The sequence below is a fragment of the Puma concolor genome, chromosome E1 (assembly GCF_028749965.1).
Source record: "Puma concolor isolate L17-30 chromosome E1, mPumCon1.1.hap2, whole genome shotgun sequence".
Classification (NCBI taxonomy): Eukaryota; Metazoa; Chordata; class Mammalia; order Carnivora; family Felidae; genus Puma; species Puma concolor.
In genome coordinates this window covers 10,695,676-10,708,984 of record NC_141680.1, presented here as the reverse complement: position 1 = coordinate 10,708,984, position 13,309 = coordinate 10,695,676, and the positions used below count along the sequence as shown (strand labels likewise).

The window sequence follows — 13,309 nt, the reverse complement described above, 5'->3', positions numbered from 1 at the left end:
CTAGTTTGAAAATAGGATTCGACCAGTATGGGTTGGGTTTGGGACATTTGGAATAAGACAGGTTACATGGTCCGTGGTAAGTTTTGTAATGATAACAAAAAAGAAGGGGAGAAGGAGAATGGAGAGAAAAGGGAGGAAGGAGAAAGAGAATCCGGGTTTTTACCTGTCTGCTGTAAAGCTTCCCTCTGGAATAACGCGGATCAAGTCTTTGGAAGCCCCCAGGCTTCTTTTGTCTGAGTTGGGTATTTCCAGCTCTTTCCACAGCTCCTGCTGCAAGGGTTTTAGGGAGCCACTCAAAATGTCACTGCAGGTGACATTTCTGTAGTATCAGGAAAGCGCAGATGCCCTAGGGACGCGGTACCTGTGGCTGGGCACAGTGAAGTGAGACCAAGTGACAATGCTTCCTGAACCTCGGTTTCCTAACCTATAAACGGGCTCACAAGCCTTACTGCGTGGGGCTGCCGGTGGGTGCTGGCGAAGGAGAGAAGGAAGTGGGCTTCCTCCTTCCCCCCACCCCTGGCTCTGCTCTCTCACTTATCAGAGCGATGCCTCTGGGAAGACAAGGGACCTGAAGTCTTTGATCAGGTCTTTGATCGGTCTTTGATTATTATTTTTTTTAAGTTTATTTATTTATAGGGGCGCCTGGGTGGCTCAGTCGGTTAAGCCTCCGACTTCAGCTCAGGTCATGATCTCCAAGTCCGTGGGTTCGAGCCCCGCGTTGGGCTCTGTGCCGACAGCTCAGAGCCTGGAGCCTGTTTCCGATTCTGTGTCTCCCTCTCTCTCTGTCCCTCCCCCGTTCATGCTCTGTCTCTCTCTGTCTCAAAAATAAATAAACATTAAAAAAAAAGTTTATTTATTTATTTTGAAAGAGAGAGAATGAGCAGGGGAGGGACAGAGAGAGAGGATTCCCAAGCAGGCTCCGCGCGGTCAGCGCAGAGCCTGTCGCGGGGCTCGAATTCACGAACCCTGAGATGGTGACCTGGGCCGAAATCAAGAATAAGTTGCTTAATGGACTGAGCCACCCAGGCGCCCCCAGGGTGTTGTCTTTACTGTTAAGATGTTTTCAGTTTCTGGCTGTTTTATTCTACAGTTGGCTCATGTGAGCTTATAGTCACCTAAAGTAAGGTAATTTCAGATGAGAAGATGGCAGGAAGAATGGGAATTTGGAGCAACCAAACCCCAATGACGTCATTTAAATTCATTCACGGAAATATTTGTTGAGCACCTACTATGAGGCTAGTCACTGACAGCCTCTAGGGATATACGGTGAATACAACAAAGGTCAGTGCTCGCATTAAAAAAAAAAAAAAAAAAGGTTTTTTTATTAGTTTTCTTTATTTTTGAGAGGCAAACTGACTCTTTGATTGACTCTTTGATTTAGACTTAGGTCATGATCTCACGGTTCGTTAGTTCAAGCCCTGCGCCGGGCTCTGTGCTGACAGTGAGGAGGCTGCTTGGGATTCTGTCTCTCTCCCTCGCTCTCTGCTCCTCCCCACCTTGGGCTCCCTCTGTCTCGCTCTCTCAAAATCAATAAAGTTAAAAAAAAAAATAAAGCAGAATGTGAGGCACCCCACAGGCAATCTGCTAGGAAGTGGCCAAGATGGAAAGGAATCCCACCCCCTTACGCAGCCAGGCGGAACATTCCATCACACACGTTCTCAAGATGAAGGATGACTAGGCCTCCAATAAGAGGACGTCACAGCACCATTCGTCTCACAAGGGTCATCCTAACTTCGGCTGGTATTCGGGGACACTATCTGTGTTAACTAATTGGCTTCATCCAGAGGACAAACGTCTATCTTCACGACAGGAGGTAGTTCTGCGACTTGAAGCAAGGTGCTGGTAAAGTGCGGCTCCTACGTTGGGAGACAGGGGGCGCTGTTTCGCTGGCTGTTCCCCTTTCAAAAAGGTCGCTCCCAGGTCCTTGGGAAGGAAGAAGAGCGCCCGGCTTATGAGGCTGGCTAGCTTTCTTAGCTTTTAAAAAGACTTACGCAGCTTTCAAAGAGACCGAGAAAGAACATACCCTGACAAGTTTTCGGAAGTAAGCAAACAGAAGGGAGAAAAACCTGTTCCTTTATTTTTGACAGGAGGGGATGAAGCCTCTTATTTTTAATTATCTGCCCTGGCAGTGGCATGGTCTGATTTTTGGTCTAGGAATCTCCTCTGGGTGCTCAGGGAAGAATGAACCGGTGGGGAGCAAGACCAAAAGAAAGGACACCACTCGGGAGACTCTCTGTAGTACCCAGACCAGGAGTGTGATGGTGAGAAGGCAGAGCAGGACTTACCTGGGCGCTACCTGGAGGCACCCTCCCCCCCACCCCCTGGGGGGCCTTGCTGAGGTCTTAGCCCTAAAGAAAAGCAGGGAGTCAGCATGCCTCCCAGGTTTAGGCTTGAGCCATCCTCTGAGGGATGAGGCCACGTTGGCTTAGAGAGGAAAATCAAGAGCTCTGTCCTAGGCTTGCTAGCAATACGTTCGTGTTAAGAATCCAAGTTCAGGGTCACCTGGGTGGCTCAGCCGGTTAAGTGGCCGACCCTTGATTTTGGCTCGGGTCATGAGCTCCCCGTTCCTGGAACAGAGCCCTGTGTTGGGCTGTGTGGTGACAGTGCAGAGCCTGCTCGGGATTCCCTCCTTCCCTCTCTCTCTCTGCCCTTCCCGCCTCTCAAAATAAATAAATAAACATGGGGGGGGGGGGGAAAGACTCCAAGTTCGTATGTCAGGTAGGCAGCTGGATATATGGATTAGGAGCTCAGAGCCAGAACTGGAGACTTTAATTTGGAAACAGGGTGGGAGGGGAGTCGAGGCATGGAGTCCCAGGACCCCGGAGGTGAGGGGTGTTGGAAGGAGGGGTGACCGGGCAGCAGGGCTGGGAAGGCTGGCTGGGCGGTGGGACGGTGAGTCTGCCCACTTGGGGGTTGGCGGTGCCAAGACGAGAGCAGTTTCGGCGGAGCAGAGGTGACAGAGGCTCACCTGGCTGGCTCTGTGGAAGCATTGGGCTGTCCGAGAGCAGATAACCCACTGTCCGGATGAGTCTCTCTTGGGCAGGAGAGTGGGGAAAGGAGGCACTAATTAGAGGGGCAGAGGTTCTGGGGAGGATTTGGGCTGCATGAGTAAATTGTTTGGATATTTGCAAAATAAGGAAATGGTGCACCCAGTGAACATCCAAGCAGTACAAAACTTCACGCTCTGCCTGGTCCCCCTCCGCTTCCCCTCAAGTGGAGGGGATGAAGCCCAGGTAACAGCTTAAGGGCTTTTATTTGAGGTTGTATTTAGGTTTGGGGGGGGGGGAGGAGAAATAAGATGTGAGATATCAGAGGCTGGGAATGATCCAGCACAGAAAGGGGACCAGTGATGGAGGGGAGCTCCAAGGGGGATAACGGTGAGAGTCAAGGTCAGGAGCAGGCAAGGTGGAGAGAGGCAGGTGGCCCTGGGACAAGTGGAGGGTTGGCCTTTGTTGGGAGCGAGGACGTTCTGGCACCGGAGGCGGGGGGGGGGGGGGTTGGTGCGGGGAGGAAGGCCATGCTTTTACAGTCAAGGCTCCTGTGAGCACCACCACCTTCATCTCAGAGAGGGGCCAGCCCTAGTCATTGCGACCTGCCGCCAGGAGGGGGCGCCAGCTTGCCATGAACCCGGTTCGCTTCAGCAGGTCTCTCCCCCACCTACCCCTGTCCACCTGCTGGCCAGGTTGGGCTGATTCTTGGCTCTTGCTTCAGACCATCCTCCCCGGACCCTGTCCCAGCTCTTCAGGCCTCCGAGGCCAGACCCCCGGGCCCAGGCGCTCCCTGACCAAGAACTGTCAGGCACTGTGGGACCTGGGGGGGGGGGGGGCGAGGGGAGGGGGCTTCCGCCCAGGAGCTGCGCTCGGAAATCACCCAAGGGTTTTGTGTTGACCCCTGCATGGTCTCACCGAGGGACCCCTGCCCTGGGTGCCAAACCCAATGTGAGAAGAGCACTTTGGCCTCCAGTTTCCGAGCCACTTGCCATCAAGACAGCCCCCTCGGTCACCCCTTCGCTGGATACACCAGAAACGGAGCTCACTCCCCAAGTCAAGATGCAGGATAAATGGCTCCAGGACACCAGTGGCTCCCGCCTTGGGGCTCTGGGGGCCAACGCGGGACTTTGGGGAGGCCTTCAGTGCAAGTCGGGATGAGAACTGGCTGGGGCGGGGGCACGGGACCGGGGAGGATGCAGGGGCTGCAAAGGAAGCAGGCGCACACACTCCTTGGTCCGGCTGGGGAACTTTTATTGGTCTCTACGTGTCCAGCGAGGGGGCGGGGACTTGAGGAAGTGAGGCCCGGGGCCCAGATGGGAGTGGGGGCATGCAGTGATCCTCAGGGGAGCAAGAGGGGGGCTCCGGGAGCAATTCTCCCAGGGCTGGACAGAGGGGCAGGGGTGCGGCGCGGGGAGGCCAGCCAGGTGCAGCACTTCAGTGACGGGTCATCTGCGAAGAGGACACAAGGGGGCAGTGAGGCCCGTGTCCTGCGCGGGCCCAGGGGCTCCCAGCAGCCGAGTCTCCCCGACCGCCTCCGCCCCCACCTCTCACCTTGGCCAGGCTTGGGGGGTATCTGGCTTTGAGGGACTCATCGTTCAGCAGAGGCCGCACCAGGCAAGAGCGTCGGTGGGAAAAGGTCTCAAAGCTCTTCTTGCCGTGGTAGGACCCCATGCCGCTGTTCCCTGCGGGGAGGAGCTGGCTCAGCCCCCGGTGGCCTGAGACCCCCAGACCCTGCCGACAAGCCTCACGTGCCCTTTCTCTGAGCCTCCCAGGGGTGGCCGATCCCTGGCGGATGCCCCAAGGGACACGTCCACGCTGGGGACAACAGAAGGTGCTCAGAAGAGTTGTTTCAGCTGTGGGACCTCTGGGCCATGTCCCCTCTCTCAGGGCCTCCCTGAAGCAGGACTGGTGTACCAGGTGACCCTTAGGACCCTCCAGGGTCTCAAGGTCGAACATGGCTGATGGATGTGCCGGCCGGAGCCAGAGGCCCACACAGGAGAGGTTAGTGGGGGTCTGAGGCCCAGGACTGCTCTGGTCCCTCCTGAACTCCCAACCCAGGGCTGTGGAGGGGGGACACCTGGAGGGGGCAGGCAGGCAGTGAGCTCAGCCCCAGACTCACCCACACCCCCGTAAGGCAGGGAGTGCACAGAGTTGTGGACAACGACGTCGTTGGCCGTCACGCCGCCACTCGAGGTCTCCGAAATCATCTTCTTAATCACCTGCAACAGCAGCCGGCCCCACCCCCGCTTCAGTCTCCTTCCCGGACCCCCCAGGCCCCTCCCCACTCTGTCTGGGCACATCCCAGAGCCTTGGGGGTCAAGTCGATGGACTGGTTTCAGAGCGGAGGACAAAGAGGCTCCGAAAGGTTAAGTGACTTGCCCAAGATCACACAGCGGTAAGCAGTGACGCTGGGATTTGAACCTGGGCCCATGGACCCCTGGATCCTGTTCACGCGAGTGCTGTGTCGGGACCCCCCCCCAGGACCCTGGGAGGAGGGCACCCCAGGCCTACCTTGTCATTTAGAGAGAACACATAGAGGGCCAGGGGCTTCTCCCGTTGGTTGATGAACTGGATGGCCTCCTCCAGGCTGCGCACACACACAATGGGCATCACGGGCCCAAAGATCTCCTCCTGCATCACCTGGGACTGGGGGTCCACGTCTGTGAGGATGGTGGGGGCTGGGACGGGAAACAAGCGAGAGTCAGCGGGTGCAGAGGCCCCCACCCGCCCTGCAAGCACAGGCACCTAGCTTCTTCCTTCAATTCCTGTACAGGATTCGGGTGAGCCCCCCCCCCCCCCCCGCCTGGGCTCCATCACAGCAGACCAAGGAGAGAACTGTGGATTAACCTACACGTGGGGGAAACCCAGGGTCCACATCTGGAGCGGGCGGGCACTGTGCCCCGCTGGCCACCTGAGCCCCTGCCAGAGCCCTTCAGTCTCCGACAAGCTGGGGGCCGAGCGGGGTCGCATCGGGTGACCTTCAAGCCTGGGCACCGGGGGCCCCTCCAGCTGGGTACTCGTTACTCTTGGGGCCTTGCCGTTCAGACCCCCTGCTGATGCCGCCTGGGCCTGGTGGGCAGAGGGCTTCTGGGCTGGGGATAGGCTTCCCAGGAGTCGTGCCCAGTCCCTGCCTGCCGAGACTCCCGGAGCATCCCCCCGACCCTCTCCCCCGCCAGGCCCACTGGATCGCGTCTGCTCCTCAAGGATAGCTGTCCACCCGCGGGGACCCTGGCAGCGGGCACGCACACACACACCAAGGGCGAGCACACACACCGATGTATCGGGTGGCCGCGTCCCCAGTGCCTCCATAGGCGACTTTCTGACCCTCCATCAGGCCCATCACCCTCTGGAAGTGCCGGGAGTTAATGATCCTTCCGTAGTCACGGGACTTCTTGGCATCCTCCCCGTAGAACTCCTGCGGACAAGAGGTGACAGGTTTCAGGTGAGGACGTGGACCCTCATCACGGCCATTGGCTGACGGGCGACCTTGGCCTGGGAGCACCCAGGGGCACCATCTAGCCCAGGACTGCTGAGCTGTCATGACGCCTGCAGTGCTCCAAACTTTCACGGCGTATGAACAGCTGCGAGACAGCATTGTTTGAAAGAAATCTGTGCACAGTTGTGTGGACGTTGTCAGAAGATCGAATGTGTGTCTTCACGGAAAGGTAGAGTGTGGGACGTACCAGGAAGGCGGCAGTGATTGTCGAGGCGGTGGGTTTCTAGCTGGAGCTTTTGTTTCTTTACGTTTTATTCCTTTATAACCTTTTCTGAAAACTTTCTTTTAATGTTTCTTTTTCAGAGACAGACACACAGAACGTGATCGGGGGAGGGACAGAGAGAGAGGGAGACACAGAATCCCAAGCAGGCTCCAGGCTCCGAGCTGTCAGCGTAGAGCCTGACGCGGGCCTCGAGCCCACGAACCTCAAGATCGTGACCTGAGCCGAAGGTGGACGCTTAACCGAATGAGCCACCCAGGCACCCCCTTTTATAACCTTTCCCAAATTATTTACAGTGAGTGTGGATTATTTTGATGACCAGGAAAAAAAAAAAAAAATCCAGTGTGTTCTAAAGTCTAGACCCACCTCACTGCCTTGCAGCTTCTCACTCAGCCCCAGGGACCAACACTCACTTTCAGGGACTTTTTGAGCTTCTCCACAATTTGGTTCTGGATGGAGGGGTCACAGAGGATGTAGTCCGGGGCCACACAAGTCTGGCCACTGTTCATGAATTTCCCCCAGGCGATGCGTCTGTGAAAATTCCAGATTAGATTGCATCCCGGGAGGCATGGGAGGCTCCCTCGGACAAACATCTTATTCCATTATCTCAGGGTCAAGGTAGGAGGGGCTGAGCACTGGGGGAGAGCTCTCAGGTACCCAGAAGCCAGAGGCTCCCTAACATCCCACTGGTTTCTAGACACTGGACTGAGCAGACGCATGTCCCTGAACGTGTTTACAGGGGCCGATGGCATCACACCTGCTAATCTCATCAATGACTGGTGGGGGGTTTCTGGGAGACGTCTGGGGTGGGCAACCTTTGTGCCTCTCTGTCCATGCCCTTGAGCCCTGCATGGCCAGGTGTTATCTCTGCTCGGGGTCCCCACACCCTGGAAGGCCACGCACGTGGGATGTGAAAGGATTCTGGCTCGACCTCTTTCCTGCTGGAAGCCTTCCCAGACTGCCTTGCACCTCTTTTGTGGGTATGGTACCCCACCCCCACCCCCAGCTCCCACCCAAGACCGCAGACACCGTGAGGGCAGGGACGATGTCTGTGTCCCTCACGGCAGAACTGTGGTCTGCGTGAGCTGGAGGGCAGCCAGAATGGCCACTCACCTGCAGGCGACATCCAGATCACAGTCCTTGTCCACATAGCAAGGGTTCTTGCCCCCTAGCTCCAGGGTGATGGGGGTCAGGTGCTTGGCTGCGGCCATCATGATGATCTTGCCCACAGCAGTGTTCCCGGTGTATAGGATGTGGTCAAATCTCTCCTTGAGGACCTCTGTGGTCTCAGAGATGCCCCCATTGATCACCGGGTACAGATCCTTCCGTGCAAGGAGAAGGCGGGGCTCAGAAAAGACCACAACACTTCCTCCTCGCCCTGCCCACCCGGCCATCACCAAACAGAGCCCCCTCTCCTGACCCCGGGACTCCATTCACCTCAATGGGAGAGGCCGGCTGTCATTGGCTCCAACCCCAGGCTTAGCCCCTTGCTGCAAAAATTCACTATTTCTCAACCCCCAAAGACCTGGGGAGCACCTCACCCTGTCCAGGTACTGAGGGATGACGGTGGCCAGCAGGTTCGCCATATTCTCACTCAGCTCCGAGGGCTTGATGACCACCGCGTTCCCTGCAGAGCACGCAGAGTCAGGGCCCTGCCCTCCCAGTGACCACGCCGGGAGCCCCTCCGTTCTCTGCGTCCTTGGCGGAACGGACAGAAGAGCAGAGGGCAGGCGCCCACAGAAGCTGCACCATCCGCCCTCTGCGGAGTTCAGATGCGGGAGGAGGGGGAAGAGAAGGGAGGGAAGGGCCTGGGCCCTGATGGGAGAGCAGAGCTGGTCCCAACTGGTGGGACTGGTGAGCCCAGATGCATCTAAGCTGAGAGCCACCCGGCCCCGAATACACGGCGGGCAGAAAGGGGCGGGCCTCGGTCACTTCTGAGCCAGGCCGGGCTTCGGGCACCAGGGGGGCCGGCTAAAGAGTTTGCTCCCTGAAGCCTCTGGGGAAATTCAGACCCATCAAACCACTCCCTGAGCCCCAGCTCCACCCCATCTCTGGCTCCACTGGGCTGGGACAGTGATCCCTCCTGACGCCCGCCCTCCCGAGACAGAGCCCGAGTACCTGCAGCGATGGCGCCCACCATGGGCTGGACCGTGACAGTGAAGGGATAGTTCCAGGTGCCGATGATGAGGACCACGCCCAGGGGCTCCGAGTGGATGTAACACTCATCCTGCTGGGTCTGCGGAGTCTTCTCCACGGGCTCGTCCGCAGCCCACTCTGGGAGCTTCTTGATCACGTGTTCGATCTCTTCCAGGACATACACCACCTCCTCGTAGTAGGCGTTCCACTCATTCTGCGGTGGCAAGGAGGGGGGGGGGGGCTCCGCGTGAGCTCCCCAGTCAGAGATCCAGGGCCGTGCAGCCAGGCCTCTGCTCAGGGAGTCACCGGGGCTGCCTGTGGTCCTGGCTCACTGGGCCCTAGACGTGTGACCCTGAACGAGCTGCCCACCCTGTCCTAACCTCAGTCTCCAGATCTCGAAAATGGGAGCATTTTTAGTACTTCACATGCTGGGTGGGCACGTTGGACACAGCCTGGCATGTTCAGCTGCCAGGGTGATGGGGCTGTTTACTGTGCGCTCCCCAGGCCAGGGGTCCGGGCCACCGAAGACACAGTGGGGCTGCGGGCAGAGCTGAGGATTTGCCGCTGGCATGGTGGGTCTGAGAGGGCCCCTTTCTGACAGTGTGGAGGGCCCGGGCAGTTTGCACATGCCAAATTCATGGTGCCTAAGAGGACCTCAGACCTGGGTGATTTCATTAATGGGGGGGGGGGGGGGGAGGCGGCGGGAAGCGAGCTGAGGAGGGTCCAGGAATGCTTATAGATTAAAATGAGACTTGAACCCTAAGAAGGCCACCTTGAAGAAATGGGTATAGGTTAAAGGCTGCCAAAGAAAGGAAAAAATCCAGGAGAACCTCTCAGCAGGGGAGGGAGGGAGCAGGCCAAGCCTTCAAGGGATCCTCCTGGAGTGGGTGGGGAGGAAGCCATGCTGCAGGGGTGAGGGGAAAGGAGGAGCAGACTGCAGGAAAATACAACACTTCCATGAACTTTGGCTGTGAGAAGCAACGCAGAAGTCGTGAAGCTTTTGTTTTAAGATGAGGAACCAGAGATTTAAAAAATACAGCAGCGGGGGCCCCGGGTGGCTCAGTCCGTGAAGCCTGGGACTCTTGATTTCAGCTCAAGTCATGATCTCAGGGTTTGTGAGTTCGAGCCCTGCATCCGGCTCTCTGCTGTCACCACAAAGCCCGCTTCGGATCTTCTGTCCCTTTCTCTTCTGCCCCTCCCCTGCTTGCTCTCTCTGTCTCTCTCAAAATAAATAAATAAATAAATAAACTTAAAGAAAAAAAAAGTTAAAAAAAAATACAGCAGCAAAGGACTCTGAAACAGGAGGGCCATGAGCTCGAGAGTCACTCTGCTCTCCTCCAAGGCAAAAATGGAACGGGTGGAGGCAGGGCCAGGCGACTTGGGGGCAGCAAGGCGAAGGGGTTGAGAATTTGGAGGTGTCTGATTTCGCTCAGGGTGAGGAGGGATGGACGGGGAGGGAGGGCCCTCTGGGACGCCAAGCTGGGATGCTCTCTGGTTAGGGGAACCCAGGTGGCCCTGCGTGGGGCTGAGGGCTGGGAGAATGAGGAGACCCGGCGTTCGGGGTGTCGTGTCCTCAGGACAGGGCTACCAAGGGGGGGGTCTCACGCTCTGGCGCACCCTGTGGAGGTCCGCTGTCAGCGCGCCCGCGATGTCCTTCTCGTGCTCCTTGATCATGCGCCGCAGCGCCTCCAGCTGCTGGATCCGGAACTGCAGCGGGCGCGTCTTGCCCAAGTTGAAGGCGGCCCTGGCCCGCTGCACGACTTCGCCGATTTTGCTCATGGTGCCTGGGGACAGAGAGCATCTTGGAGCCGGGGAGGAGGACGGCCTCATCCCTCATCACCAGGACCTGGGGGCTGCAGAGGCAGCATCCTCATTGCTCCTCCGCCGCGTTTCTTTTGTAAGAAGAGAACGATCCCCCAGGAGAGCTGGGGAAAAGGCATTCTTTTGCCTTCTCAGCTCCCTAGCCCAGCTGTCTGGCCCCCCTGGCCCCTGAACTGATCGCAAAGCATCTGAGCGGAGGGCCAGGAAGCAATGGCATGCGACCCTAACTGCTCACGGTGAGATCCTGGCAGTGTGCGGAGGGAGGGGAGTGCAGAGGTGGGGGAGGCCCTTCCTAGCGTCTCTCAAGCCCCGCCCCCACCGCTACCCGCTTGCAGAGCCGGAGACACTCCCCCCGCAAGCACTCCAAGAGCCCCGCACACCCAGCCACGCCACATTCCGGATTAGATTGGCTGGCCCGGGTTGGGATTCCACACCCGAGCTGATTAAAGAAAGCCCAGCATCAGCATACCAGCACCACCTTCCTGGCTCTGCGATTGTTCGCAAAAGCATTGGCTGCCTTGCGGGTGGAACCAGCCTTGGCCTTTAAACCAGTGCGTGCCCGCAACACCTGTGAGACACAGGGCACACGCCAGAAGAAGTCTCCCGTCTCCCAGGGCCTCCGAGTTGCACACGGATGTGTGGAGGGGATCCCTGCTACCAGGGCGAGAAACCGTCCTGGCACACTGGGCTGGTTCTTCTGGGGGCCGTTCGGCTGCATCTAAGCAAAAGCCTTTAAAACGTTATTTCCCTTTGAGAGTGTAGGTCCACATTCAGGAGCCTATGGAAAGGACAGCGTTCCTAAACCTGAATGAAAAAGGTCATCAAGTCTTTATGTAACGGAGAAATACTGGAAACATCCGAAAGGTCTATCAGCGACTGAAATGAGCTATACAGCACCTGGGTGATGGCCCGTTGTGCAGGATTTAGGAGGGAGGCAAAATAGATGTTTCTGCACCTTCATAAGGGCACTGGCTGTCTGTGCCGGATGTGTCCCAGGCACGAGGCATAAGAAAGAAAACCGGGAGCAAGGCAGCAGGAACACTAGGTACGCACGTGTGCGTGTGTGTGCGTGTGTGTGTGTGCTCTTGAACACGCAAGAAAAGACTAGAAGGGTGGCTCCCAACATGGCGACCATAGACGGGGGTGACATCAGCGGTGACCTTCGCTTCCATCTTCCGCGGTGTTTGACTTCTTTTGCAATGAGCTTGCATTTTTTAAAAATGCTTTGTAACTTTTTGACTAGGTAACACATGCTCGTGGTGGAAGAAATAAAAGATAACGAAAGGGGCACAGAGAAAAGCCTCCCTTCTCCCTTCTCCCTCAGCAATTCCTTTCCGTCTTCCCAGAGACACCCCACCTCTTTCAGACACTGCATAACTGCTAATAACAGGAAGAGAACCACGATAAGACTATTTCTACTTTGCAAAAAAAAAATATATATATATATATATATGCCATATATAAAATATATGCATATGTTTGACATATATACATATATATATGTATGTAAATATATGCATATATGGTATATGTAGTGTATATGGTATATATAATTTTTTTTTGGCAAAGTGGAAATAGCTCTGTGTGTGTGTGTGTGTGTAATCCTGCTTGAATTCCAGCAGGTGGTTTCTGGGATCTCCCACTGCCTCCCCTCTCCACGGTGCTGAGCCCCACCCCAGGCCTTCTGCACAGAGAGGAGGGGCCCCTGCTGGCCTCCAGGGCGCTCCTGCTGACCACGACCCCAGCCACACAGCCTCGCAGGAAGGTCCTGCTTCCCTCCCCAGCCTCAGGTGGTCAAACCAGAGCATCAGCCTCTGGCCAGCGGCCCCCAAGGCCGGGCGGTCCAGGGCGGAGTGGGCGAGTGAGACGGGGTGGGCACTTGGTCCAGCACTCAGAACCATGTGGTCTCTGGGAAGGAGCCCCCTCTGCACAGCGTTCATGGCGCTGCCTCTCAGTTATTAGCGATTCACGGAGCTGGAGGGCGTCTAACATTGCACCTGGCACACCTGGGTTTCCCGGGACCAGCTGCCTTCCCACGTCTCCACATGCCACCTTCTCACCTGTGCCGACTTTGCCCCTGGACGTCCCCGAGGATGGCTCCCCCTCAATCCTCCCCTTTGATCCTCACAAAAACTCCACAGCAGCGCCCCAGGGAGGAAGGAACTGTTAGGAGTCCATTTAACAGCCGAGCAAAGCGAGGCCGAAAGACACTAGGTGTTCTCACCTAGGGGGAAAAAAAAAAAAAAGAACGGGGTGGGAGGAAGGGAGGGGAGAAGATTACCTTTGACACAGCCTTTCCCAGCGCCTTGAGCTTCTGGAATGAGCAAGCCTAGAGGGGACACTTTTAAGGACCCTTCTTCCAGCCCACGTGGCCTGGGAGTCCCTGCCCAGGAAGTTTGTGTAACAAGAACAAAACAGTATTCAAATAGGGGTTGTAGCTAACGGACCTCTCCTTCCTATGAGCCCCAGCTTTGGGGATTAGGCCTTGGGTTGTTTATTTTTTTTCTGTTCTGAAATGCAAGAATGCGTCTGTGAAGGCTTGGGTGGGGCGCACATCCAAGCTTCAAAAGGAGCCTCTGTGTTTGCCCTGGGCAAGGGGGCCCTGATTGATTCAGCCTGGCATGCACCTCTTCCAGATTTCCGAAA

General features: G+C 56.8%; 1 protein-coding gene across 2 annotated transcripts; it reads right to left on the bottom strand.

The window, feature by feature from the left end:
• Positions 1-4,224: 4,224 nt before the first annotated feature.
• On the bottom strand, positions 4,225-13,053 carry ALDH3A1 (aldehyde dehydrogenase 3 family member A1). 2 transcript variants are annotated; one of them, XM_086686146.1, is made up of 11 exons: positions 12,945-13,053; positions 10,460-10,626; positions 8,825-9,056; positions 8,248-8,333; positions 7,820-8,028; positions 7,120-7,237; positions 6,264-6,405; positions 5,502-5,668; positions 5,110-5,209; positions 4,542-4,672; positions 4,225-4,439 (listed from the first exon to the last, which is right to left on the bottom strand). In XM_086686146.1, exons 2-11 carry the CDS (start codon positions 10,619-10,621, stop codon positions 4,425-4,427), a joined length of 1,362 nt encoding a protein of 453 aa, XP_086542272.1. In that variant the 5' UTR covers positions 10,622-10,626; positions 12,945-13,053; the 3' UTR covers positions 4,225-4,424. The 2 variants fall into 2 exon arrangements, with proteins under 2 accessions (XP_086542272.1, XP_086542273.1); XM_086686147.1 differs by lacking the exon at positions 12,945-13,053 and adding an exon at positions 10,899-10,973.
• Positions 13,054-13,309: the final 256 nt, after the last annotated feature.